General features: G+C 42.7%; 1 protein-coding gene across 12 annotated transcripts in view; it reads right to left on the bottom strand.

Moving 5' to 3' along the window:
- kmt2ca (lysine (K)-specific methyltransferase 2Ca) overlaps window positions 1–23,852 on the bottom strand; it is a 351,109-nt gene that overhangs the window by 101,942 nt on the left and 225,315 nt on the right. For 8 of the 12 annotated variants that reach the window (XR_013499876.1, XM_078232144.1, XM_078232161.1 and 5 more), the window contains 9 exons: window positions 23,581–23,690; window positions 23,323–23,391; window positions 20,057–20,275; window positions 12,782–12,916; window positions 8,654–8,773; window positions 7,609–7,739; window positions 3,095–3,290; window positions 1,397–1,501; window positions 957–1,004 (listed from right to left, as the gene is read on the bottom strand). Coding sequence is in view for 11 of the 12 variants with exons in the window: in XM_078232144.1 (XP_078088270.1) it covers window positions 957–1,004; window positions 1,397–1,501; window positions 3,095–3,290; window positions 7,609–7,739; window positions 8,654–8,773; window positions 12,782–12,916; window positions 20,057–20,275; window positions 23,323–23,391; window positions 23,581–23,690 (1,133 nt within the window). In the remaining variant the exon portion in view is untranslated. The remainder of the gene's footprint in view (window positions 1–956; window positions 1,005–1,396; window positions 1,502–3,094; window positions 3,291–7,608; window positions 7,740–8,653; window positions 8,774–12,781; window positions 12,917–20,056; window positions 20,276–23,322; window positions 23,392–23,580; window positions 23,691–23,852) is intronic. The other 4 variants (XM_078232154.1, XM_078232105.1, XM_078232135.1 and 1 more) reach the window with 3 other exon arrangements.

Genomic DNA, 23,852 nt, shown 5'->3' on the forward strand with positions numbered 1-23,852 from the left:
TTTCCTCACATTTCACCCAGATGACTGCTCTTTTCCAGAACATGTTGTCACTATTGCGTGCAGTTCTGGTCACCACACTATCAGAAGGATGTTGAAGCTTTGGAGAGAGTGCAAAGAAAGTCGTTGCCTGGTCTTGAGGGTGTTGGCTATGAGGAGAGGTTGAATAAACCAGGATTGTTTTCACGGGAAAGACGGAGGCTGAAGGGAGATCTGGTAGAGGTCTACAAAGTTATGAAAGGCATAGACAGGGTGGATAATCAGAGACTTTTTCCAAGGGTGGAAGTGTCAATTACAAGGGGGCACAGGTTCAAGGTGAGAGAGGAAAGTTTAAGGGAGATGTGTGGGAAAAGTTTTTTTTATGCAGAGGGTGGTGGGTGCCTGGAACGCACTGCCAGAGGATGTGGTGGAAGCAGGCACATTAGCAACATTTAAGAGACACTTGGATGGGTACATGAATAGGGAGGAAATAGAGGAATATGGACCGAGTGAGGGCAGAATGTTTTTTTTAAAGTTAGAGCATCACAATTGGTGCAGGCTTGGAGGGCCGAAGGGCCTGTTCCTGTGCTGTACTTTTCTTTGTTCTATCTGCACTATTTTCTCAGAAAATACCATAGAAACTAACCACAAATTCACTAAAATGTTTACCTTTATCTGAGCCATGTTTTCAAATGAATATTAGGAATGAGGTTCAAGGTCAACATATTAAAACTGTTTGAATGCCTAGTTATTCTACTTTCTAAAACTGATTTAAAAAGGTGCAGTTTAGTCATTTGTGCGCTAATATTTGAAGCAAAAAGAGTTAGCCACGGTAAAGTTTGTTAGTGCCATAGACAAAGTAAATGGAGCTTTAGAAAGGAAGTTTTCAAAAAACACACACATGCATGCATATTTGCTTTCGATAAAGACAAAAAAGCACCAGACATGGGACTACTGCTATCCACCATTTAGTCTCTTACCAAATGGAGAAGGTGAATTCTCGACCTGGAAAGTGCATAAATCAAGACCTACAGGACCCAAACCAGATAAAATGGATGAATAACTGGGAAATAAAGACCAAAAGAAAACGAAAGAAGCACACACACACACACGCACACAGTATACCCAACTCAACAGCATGCAACAGTCATTGGGCAATACAGCATAAAGTAGCATAATCATTGATTGTTAATGGCTTTAGGTAATTGCATCAAGTAGCAAAGCAATTTACAACAAAATAAATCTTGGGAAAATTCAAACAGCTGCTGTTCAGGCACAAAAGCATCTTGCTACAAATAAGAACTGGACTAGAAGCAAGAGAAACTTAGCCAAAGTGACATGTTCAAACTTCACAGGAACCCACATACTTTTCCACTGCAAAGATGCTGTTCATGAGCTTCACAACATTGCACAGACCTACCCGACTCATCTCCTGTTTTCCCCAGTTCATCAGAAAGCATTCCAAGAATATCATCTTCTGTGGTAAGGACTTCTGAGAGATCAGCTAATGCGTCATCTCCATTACCTGCAGAACAAGCAAAACTTTCAGGGAAAATACAGTTAAGCACAACAACCACTTGCACGTACATAGCACTTTCTTAGCAGGAGGTCAAAGATCATGTAATGCTATTCAAAGATAGATGGTCGCCTTGTATCCTGACCAACATTACCCCTCAACCAATAGAGAACTAAGGAAATGTTCAGTCGCTCAGCTCATCAACGTTTGTGAATATTGCTGCCTACGTAAGAGTTACTGTACTACAGAAGACATTAAGTTCAATATTTTGAGATGTTTTAGTGATGTGAATTGTTATAGACCGCTGGGTCAAACATAATCAGGACAACAGCTGTGCTACTAACAAGCAAGAAAGATAGGTGCAAACAGAAAGGTTACACTAAAGGAGAATTTTGACAAGCTCAACATAAATTGGGAATGCCCTTACAATTATGAGTACGACTTCAGATAAAGCAACTATCACACGACTGGGCGGAGAAGTGGCAGATGGACTTCAACACAGATAAATGCGTAGTGGTCCATTTTGGCAGGTCAAATGGGATGAAGGAGTACAATATTAAGGGAAAGACTCTTAGTACTGTAGAGGATCAGAAGGACCTTGGGGTCCGGGTCCATAGGGCTCTAAAATCGGCCCCACAGGTGGAGGAGGTGGTTAAGAAGGCGTATGGTGTGCTGGCCTTTATCAATCGAGGGATTGAGTTTAGGAGTCCGGGGATAATGATGCAGCTATATAAGACCCTCGTCAGACCCCACTTGGAGTACTGTGCTCAGTCCTGGTCGCCTCACTATAGGAAGGATGTGGAAAAGATTGAAAGGGTGCAGAGGCGATTTACAAGGATGTTGCCTGGATTGAGTGGCATGCCTTATGAGGATAGGCTGAGGGAGCTCGGTTTTTTCTCCTTGGAGAGACGTAGGATGAGAGGAGACCTAATAGAGGTATATAAGATGTGGAGAGGCATAGATCGGGTGGACTCTCAGAGGCTTTTTCCCAGGGTGGAAATGGCTGCTACGAGAGGACACAGGTTTAAGGTGCTGGGGGGTAGGTACAGGGGAGATGTTCGGGGGAAGTTTTCCACAGAGAGGATGGTGGGCGAGTGGAATCGGCTGCCATCAGTGGTGGTGGAGGCAAACTCAATAGGGTCTTTTAAGAGACTCCTGGATGAGTACATGGGACTTAATAGGATGGAGGGTTATAGGTAGGCCTAGAAGGTAGGGATATGTTCGGCACAACTTGTGGGGCCGAAGGGCCTGTTTGTGCTGTAGTTTTTCTATGTTTCTATGTTAAAGGGGCATTTGCATAAACTGGTAAAAGACAAGTTTAAGAGTGATACAAGGAAGCACTAATAGCGCATACAGAATAACTGACACATGAAATGGTTTTCCAAGTGGGGTAGTGGAGACAAGGAATTCACTGGAGATGCAAGTTAATGTTGTGACGAGACCATAGCTTGGGACAGAAGAATGAGTTGAATGGGACAAATGGCTTACCTTACCTGAACCTAAGTTATGGCTGTTGATATATGTCTAAAAAGCACACAATGGAGGTTCTTTTCATTCTTAATGGCAAACATTAGTACTGAGTGTTGTGTGTCCCATACGTACCTTGGCCTCCCTGTTGTTTTGCAGCCACCTGAGTTGTGGCTGAACTCAGCAAAGGATCAGAGGAAGGATCCAGAAAATTTACATTTGTATTTGGTACTCTGTTTGGTAGCTGAGATGATTCTTCGTCAGATAGAGCATCCAGACTCAGCTTGCTCTGTTGACTTGCAAGCAGCAGATGTTTTCCAAAGAAAGCTTCCTGTAAAAGGAATGAATGGAGGAAATAACTAATCCCATTATAACAGCCGTGTTTCAAAACAAACAGAGGCTACGGTTGTTTGGTCAGTGACTTGACTTTGGTTGGCTGGAGCCAATTTTTTTTCAAAATCGTCCTTTGACTTCAGAATGTTAATCAAACAAGAAAGTGTAGTTTGCTTATTCATTTGTCATCGGCGGTATGTTCTAAAGATGAACCAAAAGCAGAATTGTGAATATTTCATTCCACAATCTATATTGAGTATTTTCAATATTTTGGAAGGCAGCAGCAAAGACCATCTCCAGAGGTTCAGGATCGTCATGAACCTTCATTCTACTATGTACATTTGTGTGAGGATCACTTAGAGGAACATTGGTGAGGCCACATCTAGAGTACTCTATGCAGTTCTGGTCGGCACGTTCTAGTCAGAAGAATGTGATTGCACTAGAGGGGGCGCAGAGGAAATTCACCAGGATGCTGCCTTGGATGGAACATTTAAGTTATGAAGAGAGGTTGGATAGACTTGGCTTGTTTTCATTGGAGCAGAGAAGACTGAGGGAGCGACCTGATCAGGTTTACAAGATTATGAGAGACATGGACAGAGTGGATAAGGAGCAGCTGTTCCCCTTATTTGAAGGGTCAGTCATGAAAGGTCATAGGTGAGGAGCAGGAGGTTTAGGGGGGATCTGAGAAAAACTTTTCACCCAGAGGTGGTGATGGCCTGGAATGCGCTGCCTGGGAGGGTGGTAGGGGCGAGTTGTCTCACATCCTTTAAAAAGTATCTGAATGAACACTTGACACATCATAACGGTTAATTGGATAGGCACATGGAGCACACCAGGATGATAGGGAGTGGGATAGCTTGATCTTGGTTTCAGATAAAGCTCAGCACAACATCGTGGGCCGAAGGGTCTGTTCTGTGCTGTACTGTTCTATGTTCTATAACATTCAGGGCTATGGGCCAAGTGCTGGCAGAAGGGATTAGGTGGGAGTTCAAGTGTTTCTAATGTGTCGGTGTGGACGTGATGGGCCAAAGGGCCTCTTCTGCGTTATATGATTCTATGAATGATCCTTGGGTAGCTGGTTAATCATAGATAAAATATTCTCCCTCTTTTCATGTTCATTAAGAGGAGCCATGTGGCACAGTGATAGCGTCCCTATCTCTGGACCAGAAGCTCTGGGTTCAAGTCTAACACTTGGACTTGTTGGCCAAGGAAGGAGCGTTCATAATGTGGTTCAACAGGTCCATGATCAGCTCAGGAATCCTTCCACCACTTCCCTATTATTCCTCAGAGGGAAAAATAGTGTGTGTGAAGATGCGCTGAAACAAAAATGCCCATTATGCTACTAGAATCAATCCCAAAGAATTGCATTTTTCCCCTACTTTGGGAGCCTATGGCCTGATTTCGAAACTTCAGCAAAATCTGAGTCAGGAATGTCTGGCTGCCAGCACAAAGCTAGCCAAAGGTTCACAGAGGTGACTGAGCTGAATTCTGCAGTGCCAGCTTGTCTGATTTAGTAACTAGAACTTGCAGCATTGCTTTGGCTCTCTGCCTGAAACTAGCCTAATGGGAGCTGCAGGAAACCTATCCAGTAGCTCAACCTTCAAGGGACATACCGCTTAAAAATTATATATTGGGACAAATATTGTTTTACCCTTCTCATTAAGAAATACTTGAGCATGAAAAATTTACAGAGAAAAGATTGAGACTAACTGGATAGCTCTTCCTATGAATCGGAACAGGTACAATGGGCCAAATGGTTTACTTTGCTGTAAAATCCTATGAAATAGATTTTAATTTATGGTCACTGTTATAGATGTGGGTGGAGATGAGGGGGGAGGAAAATAAATACCAGGCAAAAATTAAACAAAGCCAAACCAAATGGGAGACAAAATAGCAAGTGGTGAAACACTGCAGTACCCTGCTTGATAGCTGGGAAAGAAGATGTGATGCTTCAAAGTTGGGTTGGAACAGCATTGCCCTGTTTGGCACTCCAGGGCATTTTTCCTGCAGCACAGCAGTACACATTACCTGTCAGAAGGTGGCAGTTAGCCTAGGCAGTTTATATAGCACAAGGGGGCCATTTGCAGTGCTCTGTACTCTTGGGATCTTAACTACCAGAAAAAGTTCTATACTTGTCCACCCGTGGTTCCTTTCCACAGAAAAATAATATATGTGGGCACTTTGCAAACAAAGTCGCCTCTGCTAAATATTCGATACACTTATAAAGAACAGATTCTCTGATCCATTTTGTAACTGGCCGTGGCTCGATGAAGGTTTAATGCAGGTTAAATCCCACCCAGATTGCTCAATATTTTAAAATCAGCTGAACGAAAATCTGTAGATAAAAATCTGGTGTCATTAAGAGACCATGAAGCTATCAGATTGTCATTAAAACTTACCTTATTCCCCTTTAGGGAAGGAAATCTGCCAATCTGAATTGGTCTGGTCTTTGCCTGGAGGCAGTGCTACGGTAATGGGGCTAATTCTTAAGTGCGCACTGAAGTAGTCTAGCAAGCCAATCAGTTGGCCCACTATTACTTTCTAAAGGCAGCCAAGAATGGAAATAATGCTGACTTTGTCCTGAGAAATACGGTTTTTTAAAAAGAGAAAAATGACCTTAACACCCATGACAAGACTGGAACAAACTGCCTGCAGCTAAATAAGCTGAGTGACAGCCTTCTTTGTACAATGGGCAGGTTTCTCTGACATGTCCAGGAAATGATTGCCTGGGGAACTGAGGCGGCACGATGGCACAGTGGTTAGCATTGCTGCCCCACAGCACCAGGGTTCAATTCTGGCCTCAGGTGACTGACTGTGTGGAGTTTGCACATTCTCCTCACGTCTGCGTGGGTTTCCTCTGGGTGCTCCGGTTTCCTCTCTCAGTCCAAAGATGTGCGGGTTAGGTTGATTGGCCATGGCTTAGTCAGGGGCAATTTCAGTGGGATTAGGAGGGTAAACATGTGGGGTTATGGGGATGGGGTCTGGGTGGGATTGTCGTCGGTACAGGTTCGATGGGCCAAATGGCCTCCTTCTGCACTGTAGGGATTTTATAATTCTATGAACTGAAAGTGGGGAGTGGCCAATGGGTAAATATATCAGGTACACAAAATATATTCATACCTACCTTTCCTGCCCTCTCAATAATCCAAATCCCGAGCTAAAATTCCCAAAATGCCCAATTCTACATTAAAAGCTGGAAGCAAAACTGCTAAGAATTTGGGTTACTAAATTCAAGTCTTCCAAGGTCAAAAAAAAAAGCATAAACAGAAACAAAATGAATGCATCAATGAAAACCTAGCTTTAACAAAGGGTCATCTGGACTTGAAACGTCAGCCCTTTTCTCTCCTTGCAGATGCTGCCAGACCGGCTGAGATTTTCCAGCGTTTTCTCTTTTAGCATCATGCAACATTGGACAACCTCCAAAAGATCTATCTTAGTGCATCAATATGAATCTTCCCTCCCTTCACACCAGACACACTTACGGTTTTTCTGATCAAGAATAGCAATTTACTGGTCACATGTTTAGCTTGCAGCACTTCCCCCACTGGACAACCGCGTTGTAACTGTCTAAGCTCATTTGTTGGAGGAACCTCGTTAAAAAAAAATTTGGGGAGCCATCTGAAGTGTATTGAAGCCTAGATCTCAGAGATAACAAGTCTCTTATCATTCCATTCTCACTTACTCCCCTCAATCCAACATTTTATGAATCTAAACTTCTGCTTAAACCAGAAACTATGCTCTTCCCTGTGAAAAGGTTGCAAACACCTGCAGTCCTATCCTAATTCTTTATCAGTTTCACTGACCAGGACTTTCCTTTTCCCGTGTGGCGTGTTTTCCGGCAGCGGAGACAGCTTGCTACTGGCCGTTGGCGGGATCATCTGGTCCCGCCGATCTCTATGGCGTTTTGTCTGGCTCACCACAACTCACCGCGGGGATCACTTTCGGCAGGACTGAAAAATCCCACCTGCGGCAAGCATCAGAAAATCCCACCCTTTATCTTTCAGCAACAATTACTAAGGACAACAAAATTTCTCTCCTTATGTTTTATTAAGAATCTCACTCTCTTTCCACCTTTTCATTCTCCTGAACTCACTAGTTCATGACCATTGTGAGATTGATGCTTTCAAATCTGGAAACAAGTTTTTAAGGTACAGAATGATATTTTTATAAAATGAATTTATCAAGGGGCAGAGCGATGGTACAAGTAGTAAAGTTCTTATGTGCCAACCGGAACCCTGTCACAATTAAGACCTTTGATACTATTCAGAATAATTAATAGAGAGGGAAGATGAAGTAAGCTTGTTGAGCAGTTATACCTGCAGATATGCTGGAAAAATCTCTTCCAATTTGTTCTTCTTTTTCCTGTATCGCTTTTTCATTTTCTCCACAATCTCAGGGGCAGCAGCTGCCTCATCGCCAGGTACCTCTGTTAGTTGTTCCACCCAAACTATTACAAATAAAAATATAAAAGGAACTTGTTAAATGCTTTCTGTTTAATTTAATTTTGGGAGATTTGACTTCAATCTGTAAGGCAAGATAAAGGCCGGAATGTTACTACCGCTCATGCCAGCTGGATTTTCCCATCTCGCTGCAGTGAATGGAGATTTGGCTGGGTGCCAAATTCTCCGACCTCGCTGCAGCAGGAGCGTGGCGTGGACGGCCAGTAAGATTGCACCCAAAGTCTCAACTTCAGCTCCAACTGCGAACACAGAATATACTCATTTACATGCGACTCAGCAGTCCTGCGACTTTCTACTAAGATCAGAGGTTTAACACTGAACTGGTCGTGATATCATGCAATCTATCCAAAGTGCTTTCCTCTGCTAAATTTTGAGTTAAGAATATTAACTGTGACCCATCAAACATACTTCAGTATGCAGAACGCGAGTTATCCCCTCAGGTGAACAATAATTTGGGAAATCTGATACAAATTGTTTCGGAGAGCACCAAGGTGCACAACTTCTGATTAGAGCTGTTTTTTGCAGTAAACGATGCCTTTGGGTGACCCATTTGCCTCATTGATAGTGGTCTGAAATATGATGGTTGCCAATGTTGTTTATTGTTGGTGAGTAGGAATGTATTTACCCTTTCTAAACACAACCTGAGAAAAGGAAAATTCTGTGGATGCTCAAAATAAAAGCAGAAAGCACTAGAAAAGCTCAGGTCATGAAGCAACTGGGGAGACAGAAATAGAGTTATTATTTCAGGTTAATGATCTTTGATGAAAGTCTATTGACTTGTTTCTCCCTCCACAAATACCGCCAGGCCTACAAGAAATGCTTCTCCAAAACACTACACTACATTATTTCAAATACTTGTTTCTTTGAGAGTGACTTCCGGAACATTTGATAGATCGCTTACCATCCTCCTTCCCAGTCATCATTTCAGAGACTGAGCCAGCAGAGTTCTTCCTGGACAGTGAACGCTTTGTCTTATTCTGTCCTGTCCGGCTCCTCTGACGCACCATAAACCCTCCAATTCCTATCAGAGCGAGACAAGAACATAAGAACATAAGAAATAGGAGCAGCAGTAGGCCATCTAGCCTCTCGAGCCTGCCCCCCCATTCAATAAGATCATGGCTGATCTGAAGTGGATCAGTTCCACTTACCCGCCTGATCCCTATAACCCCTAATTCCCTTACTGATCAGGAATCCATCTATCCGTGATTTAAACATATTCAACAAGAACACAGCTCTGAACTAAAAGTAATCAAGGTCGTATCAGTTGGGATTCTTAAACCTATTACCTGGAGAATGCAGCTGTTTGGTGATGGATTAGAGATCACATTGCCATCCATGCCCAAGACTATGGCCAGAAACGCAGTCCCACCAATTCCAGCAGTACTGCTGCCATTTCGTGCTCTAACGAGCGTTGACCATCAGAAGGTGGGACCTCCACCTTTCACCGGGAGGAAGGCCCACCTTGGAAAGCTGCAGGCCAATCAGATTAACTGGCATATTTCAAAGAAAAGCTTCGGAAATATCTTAATATACCATCAAAATATAATTCAGGTGTTGATCCACTAGACTGGGAAGTGTGGGGAAAAGGACAAGCATTCTGATATAAGTATCCTTACTTTGTAATTGGAGATTAACTCAAAAGGCTTCTGGACTTTTTAATTTGAGGTAGGGGGTGCTGAGGAGCGTAGAGTGACAGAATTCCTGAGGGGATAGATACAGTTTCTGTTGGCTCAGCTTCTTATAGTACGATGGAGCACAGACACTATTTGGGGTGGCACGGTGGCACAATGGTTAGCATTGCTGCCTCACAGTGCTAGGGACTTGGGTTCAATTCCAGCCTTGGGTGACAGTGGTTATCAGTGAGGTGGAGTGTCTTGGGTTACTGTGCTCAATTCTGGTCGCCTCATTACAGGAAGGATGTGGAAAAGATTGAAAGGGTGCAGAGGCGATTTACAAGGATGTTGCCTGGATTGAGTGGCATGCCTTATGAGGATAGGCTGAGGGAGCTCGGTCTTTTCTCCTTGGAGAGACGTAGGATGAGAGGAGACCTAATAGAGGTATATAAGATGTGGAGAGGCATAGATCGGGTGGACTCTCAGAGGCTTTTTCCCAGGGTGGAAATGGCTGCTACGAGAGGACACAGGTTTAAGGTGCTGGGAGGTAGGTACAGGGGAAATGTTAGGGGAAGTTTTTCACACAGAGGGTGGTGGGTGAGTGGAATCGGCTGCCGTCAGTGGTGGTGGAGGCAAACTCAATAGGGTCTTTTAAGAAACTCCTGGATGAGTACATGGGACTTAATAGGATGGAGGGTTATAGATAGGCCTAAAAGGTAGGGATATGTTCGGCACAACTTGTGGGGCCGAAGGGCCTGTTTCGTGCTGTAGTTTTCTATGTTTCTATGTTAAGATGGTCAAATGGGCGGATAAGTGGCAGATGGAATTTAACCCTGAAAAGTGTGAGGTGATGCACTTCGAAAGGAATAATTTGACAAGGAAGTATACTATGAAAGGTCTGACACTGGGAAGTTTTGAAGAACAATGGGACTTTTGGCATGTTTGTCCATAAATCTCAGAAGGCGGAAAGGCAGGTAAATAGTGCGGTGAAAAAGGCATATGGCACACTCGCCTTTATCAATCGGGTTATAGATTACAAAAGCAGAGAGGTCATGATGGAGTTGTAAAGAACTTTGGTGAGGCCACAGCTGGAGTACTTTGTGCAGTTGTGGTTGCCACATTTTTGGAAGGACGTGAACGCACTGGAGGAGATGCAGAGCAGATTCACCAGGATGCTGCCTATGATGGAACATTTAAGCTATGAAGAGAGGTTGGATAGGCTTGGGTTGTTTTTGTTGAAGCAGAGAAGACTGAGGGGCGACCTGATTGAGGTGTTCAAGATTATGAGGGGCATGGACAGGGTGGATAGGGAGCAGCTCTTCCCATTAGTTGAAGGGTCAGTTACGAGGGGACACAAGTTAAAAGTGAGGGGTGGGAGGTTTAGGGGGGATTTGAGGAAAAACGTTTTTACTCAGAGTGGTGATGGTCTGGAATGCGCTGCCTGAGAGGGTAGCGGAGGCGGGATGCCTCATATCTTTTAAAAAGTACCTGGATGAGTACTTGGCATGCCATAATATTAAAGGCTATGGGCCAAGTGCTGGCAAGTGGGATTAGGTGGGCATTTCATGCGTCAGGGCAGATTTGATGGGCCGAAGGGCCTCTTCTGCACTGTCTGTATGAAGTTTGTACATTCTCCCTGTGTCTGCGTGGATTTCCTCCAGGTGCTCTGGTTTCCTCCCACAGTCCAAAGATTTGCAAGTTAGGTGGATTGGCCAAGCTAAAATTGCCCCTTAGTGTCAGGGGATTAACAGGGTAAATGGGGTTATGGAGATAGTGCCTGGGTGGGATCGTTGTCGGTGCAGGCTCGATGGGCTGAATGGCCTCCTTCTGCACTGTCGGGATTCAATGATTCTATTAAGGAGTGAGAGATGTCGACAGGGACATGTGGCTGGAGAAGGTTGTTCAGACAAGAAAGAAGGAAATGAAAACAAGCATCTTGAAGTTGATTTACTGGCACAGCCAGTGGACCTTCACAAAAATGTGGTTCAGAGTTATGTGGTTGGAGGGGTTTGGATAAAATGAAGTTTTTGAACGATAAAGGCAGAGAATCCCTTCCTCGACAGCCTCCCCCCCCAAAGGAGAGCACAGAAGGTTTACTGTTTAAAAAATTGCATTATATGATCAAACAAGGCACATAACAAAATAAATAAAAATGCCTTGATTTTGGATATATGTCCCTGATTCGAGATTGGGAAGTATGAATTATACTTCAATCCCAATGGCAAAATGAATATAAAAAAATAATAATTACACAATGGGGCTAACTTTTGTTGCAACATTACCCTTTCTTCCTCTCACCCTAAACCCTACACTAACCAGTCAATATGAACCTGAACTCCCGGACCTCTACCAACGACGTGTTAGCTAAGCTACAGAGACGCTCTCAATGTCACCCAGTATTTGCACATCTAATTGTCAATGCTCAGTAGAAATGTTAATCGTCTTTGTTTAGCATGACAGCACAATGAGACAACAATACACATTTCATTATGTTGTAGTTGTGTGTGGATGCTACTGTACACTAAGCCACCGCAGCAGCAGCTCTCAAGAGAAATAAATTAATTGACGATCAGTATCACATTAGCAAGAATGTACTTGCTTGTGAGGCTTAATAATTAAAATGTCACTGCATCCCAAAGTCTATAATTTAGTCCGAATGATGCAAGGTTAGGGAGATAAAAGTGACAAGCATCATCCACCCCACGCCATGCAGGCAATGACCATCGCTAACAAGAATCTAACCATCTCCCTATGACATTCAATGTCATTACTATCACTGAATCCCCACCAATATCAACATACCAATGAGCAGACACTTAATTGGACTAGCCACATAAATGTTTGTGGCGACAATGGTAGGTCAGAGGTTGGGAATGCTGTGGCGTGTAACTCACCTCCTGACTCCACACAAAGCTGTCCACCAACTACAATGCATGGAGTGTAATGGAATACTTTTCACCTGCCTGGATGAGTGCAACTCCAACAACACTCGAGGCTCAACACCAACTAGGATAAAGCAGCCTGCTTCGGCACCCCAACCACCACTTCCCCAGTGTGCATGCTGGAGGGAACCCACACAGACATAGGGAGAACGTGTGAACTCCCCACAGTCACTCGAGGCTGGAATTGAACCCGGGTCCCTGGCACTGTGAGGCAGCAGTGCTAACCACTGTGCCACCATGCTGCCCCGCGGAGATATTCTCCAACATCTGCCAAGTATTTTTAAAATGTTCCAAAGGTTCTTTGTCTAAATTCAATTTTAAACATTTCCATTATCAATTTACATCAAATGCTTATTAAAATAGAAATAATCACAGGTCTCAACTTGAGCAACTCCCAACACACAGAAAATAGTCTTTAATCTAAATGCACTGCGCAGCCTGGTTGATTATATCTGTTGTAATCAGATTATTTACCAGGTCTGTATGGTTTCCTTTTTCTCTTCTTTAGGTTGTCAGACCCCTCAGCTCCTTTACAGTCATCATCTGCTGGTTCCCGCTCTGGACTAGTAAGTGTATCAGACTTTGCGTCACAGTCCATCAGGTCAGCTGCTGTCAAGTTAAGATTGAAGGGTTAACTGAATGTACAATCGGCAGCTTTTACATCATTTTTACACAACATAATACTAAACTTTGTTGAAAATGTATCCAGAGATGTTAGATTAGTCATCCCCAAAGCACTCTGCATCAGTTAACTGAAGTCCAAACTCCACGTGCAAGTATAAATTAGTCACCTCATGGAGGAAAATCACTTGGAATAATCTCTCGAAGGAATCCGGGCCCTGCATAAGACGTTAACTTTATCTATTGCTGCATATAGTGCTTCTTTAACTTTCTTTGCTCACAGCAGACAGCACTGTGGCTTTAAGCCAAATGAGGAAGATTTCTCCAGTGCATAGTATATATTGAACTTCTAAACTCGTTTCTATTGACCAGGTTTATGATTTGTTAGGAGCCCATCAAGGAAATCTTTCCCAGCAAACCACTGAACCAAGCATGATGAACAAAGGGTGTTTAGGGATGGGGGAGGGAAAGGTTTATAGATAGATTACATGGATAGGGAAGTGAGGTCATGAAGTGGTTTAAACACGAGCGTAGAAATTTTAAATACGTTGCATTAGGAGACTTGGAGGCAAATGTAGATAATGAGAACAGGGGCAACAGGCAGAATTTGGCAAGGTAATACAGTTCTGTTATCAGTCCTCACCTCCTTGGGACACTTTAGTCTATTAAGCCTGCAAAATGGCTCTCCACCAGTTGAGTTTCTTGGAACCTGGGACAGTTTCATATAGCAAGGTAGGGGTGTTTCCAAACTCTCTGCTATTCTGTGGTCAAAGGCATGCTCAGCTAAGTTTTGATATTCCATTCAATCTAAAGCACAACTGCCATGGAAGAAGGTGGATCGGGTGGTGAAACAAAGAAGGGGAAGGATATTTGAATTTTTTACCAATAGAGTCTGAAATTTCAGGGTTTTAGAACAAGAATTATTCTCTGCGCATATACATGGGTTTCATGTTTTATGTACAGGAATCCCAAGATTGTGTGTTTATTAAAGAAAGACAGACTTGCATTTAAGAAGAATACCATGGAACCTCAAGAGCCATGAACTGTCTTACAGACAATGAAACACATGTTTTGAAGCATGTCACTATTGTAATGTAGGAAATAAGGTAGCAATATGATAAGGGCCAGAAAATCTGCTTTTGTAATATTAGTTGACCAGGATACCAGGGAAAACTACCCTGTTTTTCTTTGAAATACGTCCAGGTTGTCTTTGAGCTAACATCTTACAAAAAGATAGCACACCAGAGCTAAGTCGATTGTCAGTCTAGATTTTCTGTTCAAGGTCTCAGTTTTGATCCTTAATTCTCAATCTCACCTGAAGATCCCATTTACTTTACAAAAGGTCTCAATGACATGCTTTAAAAGGGATGAGGGCCATAATGGGTGAGCGAAGAGGAGCAAGGGGAAAGAGAGAGAGATTGCAAATGTGGAGGAGATTACATGCGTTGAAACACATAGAATAACTTCATAAAAACTGCAGCTGGCTACAAATGCAGCAAACAAATATAACAATTAAATGATAACATCAACGAGTAAGGTCATTGCAGGAAGAAAATGTAAATAAATGAACTTAAAGTTCTTTATCTGAATGCACAAGACATCTGCAATAAGTTAGAAGAGCGAATGGTAGAAATAGAAGTAAATGGTTTAGATCTAATCACCATTACAAGGTGATCAAAGTTGGGAAATAAATATTCCAGGGTATGTTTTGGAAACTGATAGCCAGGTTCCGCACACACAAGGACGGCCTCAACCGGGATATTGGGTTTATGTCACACTATTTCACATAAATATTTCTGCTTTTTTCCTCCTGAGTCTTTATCATGCGATCCTAGAATCAGAATTTATGTCACACTATTTGTAACTCCCACAGTTGCGTGGACCTGCAGAGTTTCACTGGCTGTCTTGTCTGGAGACAATACACATCTTTTTAGCCTGTCTTGATGCTCTCTCCACTCCCATTGTTTTGTTTCTTAAAGACTGGATTAGTTGTAAGTATTCGCATTCCAACCATTATTCATGTAAATTGAGTCTGTGTCTTATAAGTTCTGTTTGTGAACAGAATTCCCACTCACCTGAAGAAGGGGCTCAGAGCCTCGAAAGCTTGTGTGGCTTTTGCTACCAAATAAACCTGTTGGACTTTAACCTGGTGTTGTTAAACTTCTTACTATGTTTTGGAAAGGCAGACAGAATAGTAATAGTGGGGGATTTTAACTTTTCTAACATTGACTGGGACAGCCATAGTATTAGAGGCTTGGGTGGAGAGAAATTTGTTGAGTGTATTCAGGAGGAATTTCTCATTCAGTATGTGGATGGCCCGACTAGAGAGGGGGCAAAACCTGACCTCTTGGGAAATAAGGAAGGGCAGGTGACACAAGTGTTAATGAGGGATCACTTTGGGACCAGTGACCATAATTCCATTAGTTTTAAGATAGCTATGGAGAATGATAGGTCTGGCCCAAAAGTTAAAATTCTAAATTGGGGCAAGGCCAATTTTGATGGTGTCAGGCAGGAACTTTTAACAGTTAATTGGGGGGGTCTGTAGGAAAGCAAAGGGATGCCTGGTAAGTGGGAGGCTTTCAAAGGTGTGTTAACCAGGGTTCAGGGTAAACACATTCCTCTTAGAGTGAAGGGCAAGGCTAGTAGAAGTAGGGAACTCTGGATGACTCGGAATATTGAGGTCCTTGTCAAAAAGGAGGAGGCGGCATATGACATGCATAGGCAGCTGGGATCAAGTGAATCCCTTGAAGCGTATAGAGGGTGTAGGAATAGAGTTAAGAAAGAAATCAGGAAGGCAAAAAGGGGACACGAGATTGTTTTGACAGATAAGGCAAAGGAGAATCCAAAGAGCTTCTACAAATAGGCGGCACAGTAGCACAGTGGTTAGCACTGCTGCTTCACAGCTCCAGGGACCTGGGTTCAAATCCTGGCTTGGGTCGCTGTCTGTGTGGAGTTTGTACATTCTCCCTGTGCCTGCGTGGGTTTCCTCCGGGTGCTCCGGTTTCCTCCCACAGTCCAAAGATGTGCGGGCTAGGTTGATTGGCCATTCTAAATTGCCCTTTAGTGTCCCGGGATGCATAGGTTAGAGGGGTTAGTGGGTAAATATGTAGGGATATGGGGATAGGGCCTGGGGTGGGATTGTGGTTGGTGCAGACTCGATGGGCCGAATGGCCTCTTTCTGCACTGTAGGATTCTATGATTCTATGAAATACATAAAGGCCAAAAGAGTAACGAGGAAGAGAGTAGGACCTCTTAAGGATCAACAAGGTCATCTATGTGTGGATCCACAAGAGATGGGTGAGATCCTAAATGAATATTTCTCATCAGTATTCACTGTTGAGAAAAGCATGGATGTTAGGGACTTGGGGAAATAAATAGCGATGTCTTGAAGAGTGTACATATAACAGAGAAGGAGGTGCTGGAAGTCTTAAAGCGCATCAAGGTAGATAAATCCCCCGGAGCTGATGAAGTGTATCCCAGGACATTGTGGGAGGCTAGGGAGGAAATTGTGGATCCCCTAACAGAGATATTTGAATCATCGATAGTCACAGGTGAGGTGCCTAAAGATTGGAGGGTGGCAAATGTCGTGCCTTTGTTTAAGAAAGGCTGCAGGGAAAAGCCTGGGAACTACAGGCCAGTAAGCCTCACATCTGGAGAAGGTATTTTGAGAGACAGGATCTACAGGCATTTAGAGATGCAAGACTGATTAGAGACAGTCAGCATGGCTTTGTGAGTGGAAAATCATGTCTCACTAATTTGTTTGAGTTTTCTGAAGGGGTAACCAAGAAGGTAGATGATGGCAGTGCAATTGATGATGTCTACATGGACTTTAGCAAGGCCTCTGACAAAGTACCATATGGCAGGTTATTGCATAAGGTTAAATCCCACAGGATCCAGGTTGAGGTAGCCAAATGGATACAAAATTGGCTGGATGACAGAAGACAGAGGGCGATTATAGAGGGTTGTTTTTCAAACTGGAGGCCTGTGACCAGCGGTGTGCCTCAGCGATCGGTGCTGGATCCATTGTTATTTGTCATTTATATCAATGATTTGGATGAGAATACAGGAGGCATGTTAGTAACTTTGCAGATGACACCAAGATTGGTGGCATAGTGGACAGTGAAGAAGGGCAACGGGATCTTGATCAATTGGGCCAGTGGGCTGATGAATGGCAGATGAAGTTTAATTTAGATAAATGCGAGATGATGCATTTTGGTCGATTGAACCAGGGCAGGACTTACTCAGTTAATGGTAAGGCATTGGGGAGAGTTATAGAACAAAGAGATCTAGAGGTACAGGTTCATAGCTCCTTGAAAGTGGAAAGAGTAGTGAAGAAGGCATTTGGCATGCTTGGTTTCATTGGTCAAAACATGGAATACAGGAGTTGGGACGTCTTGTTGAAGTTATATAAGACATTGGTAAGGCCATACTTGGAATACTGTGCACAGTTCTGGTCACCTTATTATAAAAAGGATATTATTAAAATAGAAAGAGTGCAGAAAAGATTTACTAGGATGCTACCGGGGCTTGATGGTTTGAGTTATAAGGAGAGGCTGGATAGACTGGGACTTTTTTCTCTGGAGCGTAGGAGGCTTAGGGGTGATCTTATAGAGGTCTATAAAATAACGAGGGGCATAGATCAGCTAGATAGTCAATATCTTTTCCCAAAGATAGGAGAGTCTAAAACTGGAGGGCATAGGTTTAAGGCGAGAGAGGAGAGATACAAAAGTGTGCAGAGGGCCAATTTTTTCAGACAGAGGGTGGTGAGTGTCTGGAACAAACTGCCAGAGGTAGTTGTAGAGGCGGGTACAATTTTGTCTTTTAAAAAGCGTTTAGACAGTTACATGGGTAAGATGGCTATAGAGGGATATGGGCCAAACGCAGGCAATTGGGACTGGCTTAGAAATCATAGAAACCCTACAGTACAGAAAGAGGCCATTCGGCCCATCGAGTCTGCACCGACCACAATCCCACCCAGGCCCTACCCCCATATCCCTATATATTTTACCCGCTAATCTACGCATCCCAGGACACTAAGGGGCAATTTTTAGCATGGCCAATCAACCTAACCCGCACATCTTTGGACTGTGGGAGGAAACCGGAGCACCCGGAGGAAACCCAAGCAGACACGAGGAGAATGTGCAAACTCCACACAGACAGTGACCCAAGCCGGGAATCGAACCCAGGTCCCGGGAGCTGTGAAGCAGCAGTGCTAACCACTGTGCTACCGTGCCGCCCGGCTTAGGGGTTTAAAAAAAAAAGTGGGGCATAGACAAGTTGGATCAAAGGGCCTGTTTCCATGCTGCAAACCTCTATGACTCTTAGAGAATGACAAAGGAGGTGGGGTAGCCCTGATAGTAAAGGATGTCATAAGGACATTGGTGAGAAAAGATCTGGCCTCAGATCATGATCATGTCAATATGGGTGGAAATTGGGAATAGCAAGCACCATAAAATAGTGGTGGGATTAGTTTTTTGGCCCGACAGTAGTTATACTGTATGACAGAGCACTAAACAAGAAGTTAGTGCAGTTTGTCACAACTGAAATGTAACAACTATGGGAGACTTTAACCTTCATATAGACTGGGATGATCACTGGCAAGAATGGTCTGGACAATGAGCTTGAAGAACATTTTTGTGACGGTTTCTTGGAGCAGCATGTAGTGGAACTAGTGAGGGAAATTGCTAACTTAGATCTAGTATTGTAGAATGAAGCATGGTTAATTAGTAATGTCATAGTAAAGGATTTACTGGGAAATGGTGATCAAAATACCATTCACTTCTATGTTAAATTTGAAAGTGACATATTCCAACTGCAAACAAAAATCTTAAACTTATACAGAGTCAATTACATGGGTATGAGGGGAGAGCTGGCTAAAGTCAATTGATTTGATTTATTATTGTCACATGTATTAGTATACAGTGAAAAGTATTGTTTCTTGCACGCTATACAGACAAAGCATACCGTTCATAGAGAAGGAAAGGAGAGAGTGCAGAATGTAGTGTTACAGTCATAGCTAGGGTGTAGAGAAAGATCAACTTAGGTAAAGTTGTCATGTAGGAAATGAGATAGTGTAAAATGGGGAACAGGCAAACACAACCGACCAGGGTCGCACAGGTAAGTACAGCCCCTGGGATGAAAGAGTCATGCCCGAGCAATATCCAAGTTTAGAAAATTTGTAGGCTTCAACAGTTTGAAGGGACTTGACAAGGTAAATACTGAGAGGGTGTTTCCTCTAACTGCAGAATTAGAGCATGTAGGTACAGCCTCAGGATATCAACCATTTAGGACTGAAATGAGGAATTCTTTTCACCCTGAAGGTTCTGAATCTTTGGAATTCTCTTCCCCAGATTTTGATGGATGCTCTCGCATTGAATGATTCAAAGCTGAGATCAATAGATTTTTGATCTTTCAGGGAATTAGGGATATGGGGAGTAGACAGGAAAAAGGAGTTGAAGCCAAGATCAGCACGATGGCAGAGCAGGCTCAATGGACCATGTGGTCTACTCCTATCCCTATTTCTTATGTTATGTTCTTATTATACTGAAATTGAGCAATCTGATTTTGCATGAAGCATAGAAAAGAGAACAGCTCTCATTTCTAGAAGTCTGCGTTATATGTCTATAGGATGCCTCAGAATTAAACATAAATGATGGAATGATCATTAAGCTGGAACAAGCATTAAGCAAATTATGTTGGAAGTGACTAAGATTATGGTTAACAATTTTTTGTTAATTAACAATTATTTGTTTATTCAATTAGTCTTTTGCCATAAATGCATGACTTCAATGTTTATGAAACCCAATAAATGCAGCATCAGTCTCCCAACCAAGGAGGTCACAGACTAATCGCCCTTGCTTCAAGTTTCTGGAAATGAGAGTTAAGCAGTTGCACTCAGAAAAGTCAGAAGTAGGAAGTGGCAAAGCCATGTTTCTGCAGTAATGCACAAGACTGATATTTCAATACACTTGCCAGAGAATTTGTTATTTCAGATGCATGGAACATGCTTTGAAGCATGTTCTCTACTTGGTTATCCATTTCAGCAAGCACGTACAACATTTAGCAAACTAATCTTTTTCTTCCCTTTGCATGAGCATGTGATGAAGGGGATCAGACATAATATAGTACCTCTGCTTTCATCCATATCTCCATCCATGTCTCTGGACTGTTCAGACGGAGGATCAGGTGGAGTTTGTAAGACAGCCACACTGTTCTGATTTATGATCTTTAGCTTCAACTTTGGCTTGGGTCGCTTCCGACGTGGTGGAGCAATACTGAGGCCTTGGAGCTGTGACATACCCATCTCAGTCAGACACACACCATCCTGTGTATATGTCCGTGTTGGTTCTGTTTTCCAAGAAAATTATAGGTATTACTGAGTGACATGCAAATGAGATAGGAGATTTCTACAGGTTCAATTTGGAAACCTTCTGTAGGAGGCATCCAAGAGCTGTTCACGACTTTCACCAATTTTTATACTTTACATCAATACATCCGGTTTCGTAACACAACTTGATGAAGCCAATTCACTATTCGGGGAATCTGCCACAAACCCATGACAGGCCAATTGCTAGTTCCAGTTAATATACCGTGGGATCTTACCAATGCATGAGAAACTGAGTCAGAGACGAGAAAAGAGTATCTGGCCTGTCAAAACAAGTACACAGCCTACCCTTAATGGCACCTATTGGGAAAATCCAGAGGTTTTTGCTTCTGTTCTATTTGATATACATTTCCAAAATTTAACTAGAAAATACATTTTCCCTCCTGCCACCTTCACTTCACTGCCTTACTCGCAGAATTTAAAGCTTACACTTCTCTGATCTTCGTTCCTGGGATTCTCACATCTTCAATTCTATTGCACTTTTTAATCTATCCCTGGTAAACTGAGGCCAGCCAAAACAACATGATCAGTACCCCCTATTTCACTAGAAAATGGCTTGGTATCATCCAACCTCTGGTCGACAGCAGAAGTCATAGTCAGTTTCTTCTCAGTGTCTGCGCTCAAATAATCCTGGCCCAGCCCTTGCTCTGTAACACAGTGTGAAAGACGTGCTGGTTAGGTACATTGACCCGGACAGGCGCCGAAGTGTGGCGACTAGGGGAATTTCACAGTAACTTCATTGCAGCGTTAATGTAAACCTTACTTGTGACTTATAAATAGACTTTATTTTACAGCCTCTAGCTATCCTTCATTACGATAGAAAGTGAACATTAAAGTAAGGATGTCATGCTTTAGTTATATAGGGTATTGGGGAGACCACATCTCAAATGGTGTGTCCACTTTAGTTTCCTTATTGAAGCAAGGATATAAATGCATTGGAGGCAATATGAGGAGGTTTACTAGATTAATACTTGGAATGAATAGGTCATCTTATAAAGATAGGCTGGGCTTGTTTCCATTGGAATTTCAAAGAGTGAGGGACGATTTGATTGAAGTATATGAGATCCTGAACGGTCTTGACAAGGTTGATGTAAAGAACCAGGACTAGGGGGCACTGTTTTAAAATTAGGAGTTTCCCTTTTAGGACAGAGATGAGGAGAAATCTTTTCTCAGTTATGTGACTTTGCAACTCTGCCTCAGAAGGATTAATTGAATATTTTTACCACAGAAAGGCTTCTTGTTAGGCAAGGAAATCAAAGATTATCCGGGGTAGATGAGAATGTGGAATTTGAAATACAAACAGATCAGCAGAACAATTTTGAGGGGCCGAATGGCCTACTTCTGCTTCTAATTTGCACGTTCGTATCAAAACATGTGTCATTTTCTGCCTTGAATAAATTCAGTGAGCCAGCATCCACTGCTTTTTTAGGTTCCACATACCAACAACCCTCAGAAAAAGAATGCTCCTGACCTCTATCTTAAAAGGGAGGCCTCTTATGCTTAAACTGTGTCCTATAGTTCTAGTCTCCCCAGGAAGTGGAAAACCCTCAGTATCCTCCCCTATCAAGTTCCCTCACAATCTTGTACGTTTCAATGTGATCACGTTCTTCTAAAATTTCAATGGGTACAGCCTAACCTGTTCAACCTTCATAGGAAAGCTCCTCATCCCAGGAATGAGTCGGGTAAACATTTTCTGAACTACTTCTAATGAAGTTGTATATTTTTTCAAATCAGGAGACCAAAACTGCTAACAGTACTCCAGGTGTGGTATGATTAATAGTCTGTACGATTAGAGCAAGACTTCCTACATGTATATTCCATTTCTTTTGCAATAAAAGCCAACATTCCATTTGTCCTAATCACTTGCTGCACGTGCATACTAACTTGTTGTGAGTCATGTGCCAGGATGGCCAGATCCCTCTGCATTGCAGAATTCTGAAATTTCTCTCTTTAAATAACATGCCGCTTTTCTATGCTTCCTGCCAAAGTGGGCAAGGTCACATTTTCCCACATTACACTCAATCTGGTTACTTCTTTTGTCTATATTCCTTTGCAGACCAACTCCTCTATGCAACTTACTCTGCTACCTATCTTTTGTCATCGCCAAATTTAGCTACCATACATTCAGTCCCTTCATCCAATTAACTGATGTAGATTGTAAGTGATCAAGCCTGAACTTTAGTTTGTGCCTAATTGGAGTGTCTTGTATCCCAAGCTAGGCAGTCTAAATTCAGCTTATTTTTCTGACCACTAGACAGTGATGACTGCTATAAAGGAAGCATACGCAGATGTCAACTGAAGATGGAAGCAAGCTTTGCTGCAATGCTTTCATTGGTAAATGCCCAACCATCACCATCACATCTCATTCTGGTGAAGCATAAGAACATAAGAAATAGGAGCAGGAGTAGGCCATCTAGCCCCTCGAGCCTGCCCCGCCATTCAATAAGATCATGGCTGATCTGAAGTGGATCAGTTCCACTTACCCGCCTGATCCCATTAACCCCCAATTCCCTTACCGATCAGGAATCCATCTATCCGTGATTTAAACATATTCAACGAGGTAGCCTCCACCACTTCAGTGGACAGAGAATTCCAGAGATTCACCACCCTCAGAGAAGAAGTTCCTCCTCAACTCTGTCCTAAACTGACCCCCCTTTATTTTGAGGCTGTGCCCTCTAGTTCCAGTTTCCTTTCTAAGTGGAAAGAATCTCTCCACCTCTACCCTATCCAGCCCCTTCATTATCTTATAGGTCTCTATAAGATCCCCCCTCATTTAGATAATAATCCAATTATTATTAATAATCCAATTTGCTATTATTTCTTCCAAAGTGAATAACCTCGCATTTGTTAACGTTATACTCCATCTGCCAGATCCTCGCCCACTCACTCATACTGCTGCTGGTTCCTCTGGAATTATGCAAATCCTCAACTTTATGACAGAAGGGGAGAAAATTGGAGTGGGGAAGGAAAGTGCAGATCAAGTATTTCACTTCCAAATCTGGCAATTTACCTGGTTCTTTCGTCTTTACAATAAATTGAGGTGTTACCAAAGATAACTCAGTCCCTTCTGAGGTAGTCACTGGGACAAAAGAAATTAAAAACCTGTTAGCATATTTGTATTTTCTTACAGTCACTCAGACTGAATTCAGCACAAAGTTATCAAAAATGATCAAGTTTTTGTTTACAAGTCCAAGTTCCAAGTTACAATTTTAAGGCTTTTTAAGAAAAAAACCCATTAAGCAAACTGGTTTAAAATTGCAACTTTTACCTGGAGAGGCCATTGCATATTGCCTACATGTGAAACAGTCATAGCCATTATCCGCTGCGGTCTCCACTTCATCTTCTGTGTTCAGGTTCTGGCAAATAGCATGAATCCATCTAGAAAATAAGGACAATCACAAATCAGATGTTGAAAAAAAGTATTGTAGAACAGGTATTTATATTGTGTCAATGTCCGTAAACATCCAAAGGGAATACACAAGGGAGAAATGGACACAGACCTGACTTGTACACATTTCCACTCTCAACCCCTCACTGTCA

The sequence above is a fragment of the Mustelus asterias genome, chromosome 2, assembly GCF_964213995.1.
Source record: "Mustelus asterias chromosome 2, sMusAst1.hap1.1, whole genome shotgun sequence".
Classification (NCBI taxonomy): domain Eukaryota; kingdom Metazoa; phylum Chordata; class Chondrichthyes; order Carcharhiniformes; family Triakidae; genus Mustelus; species Mustelus asterias.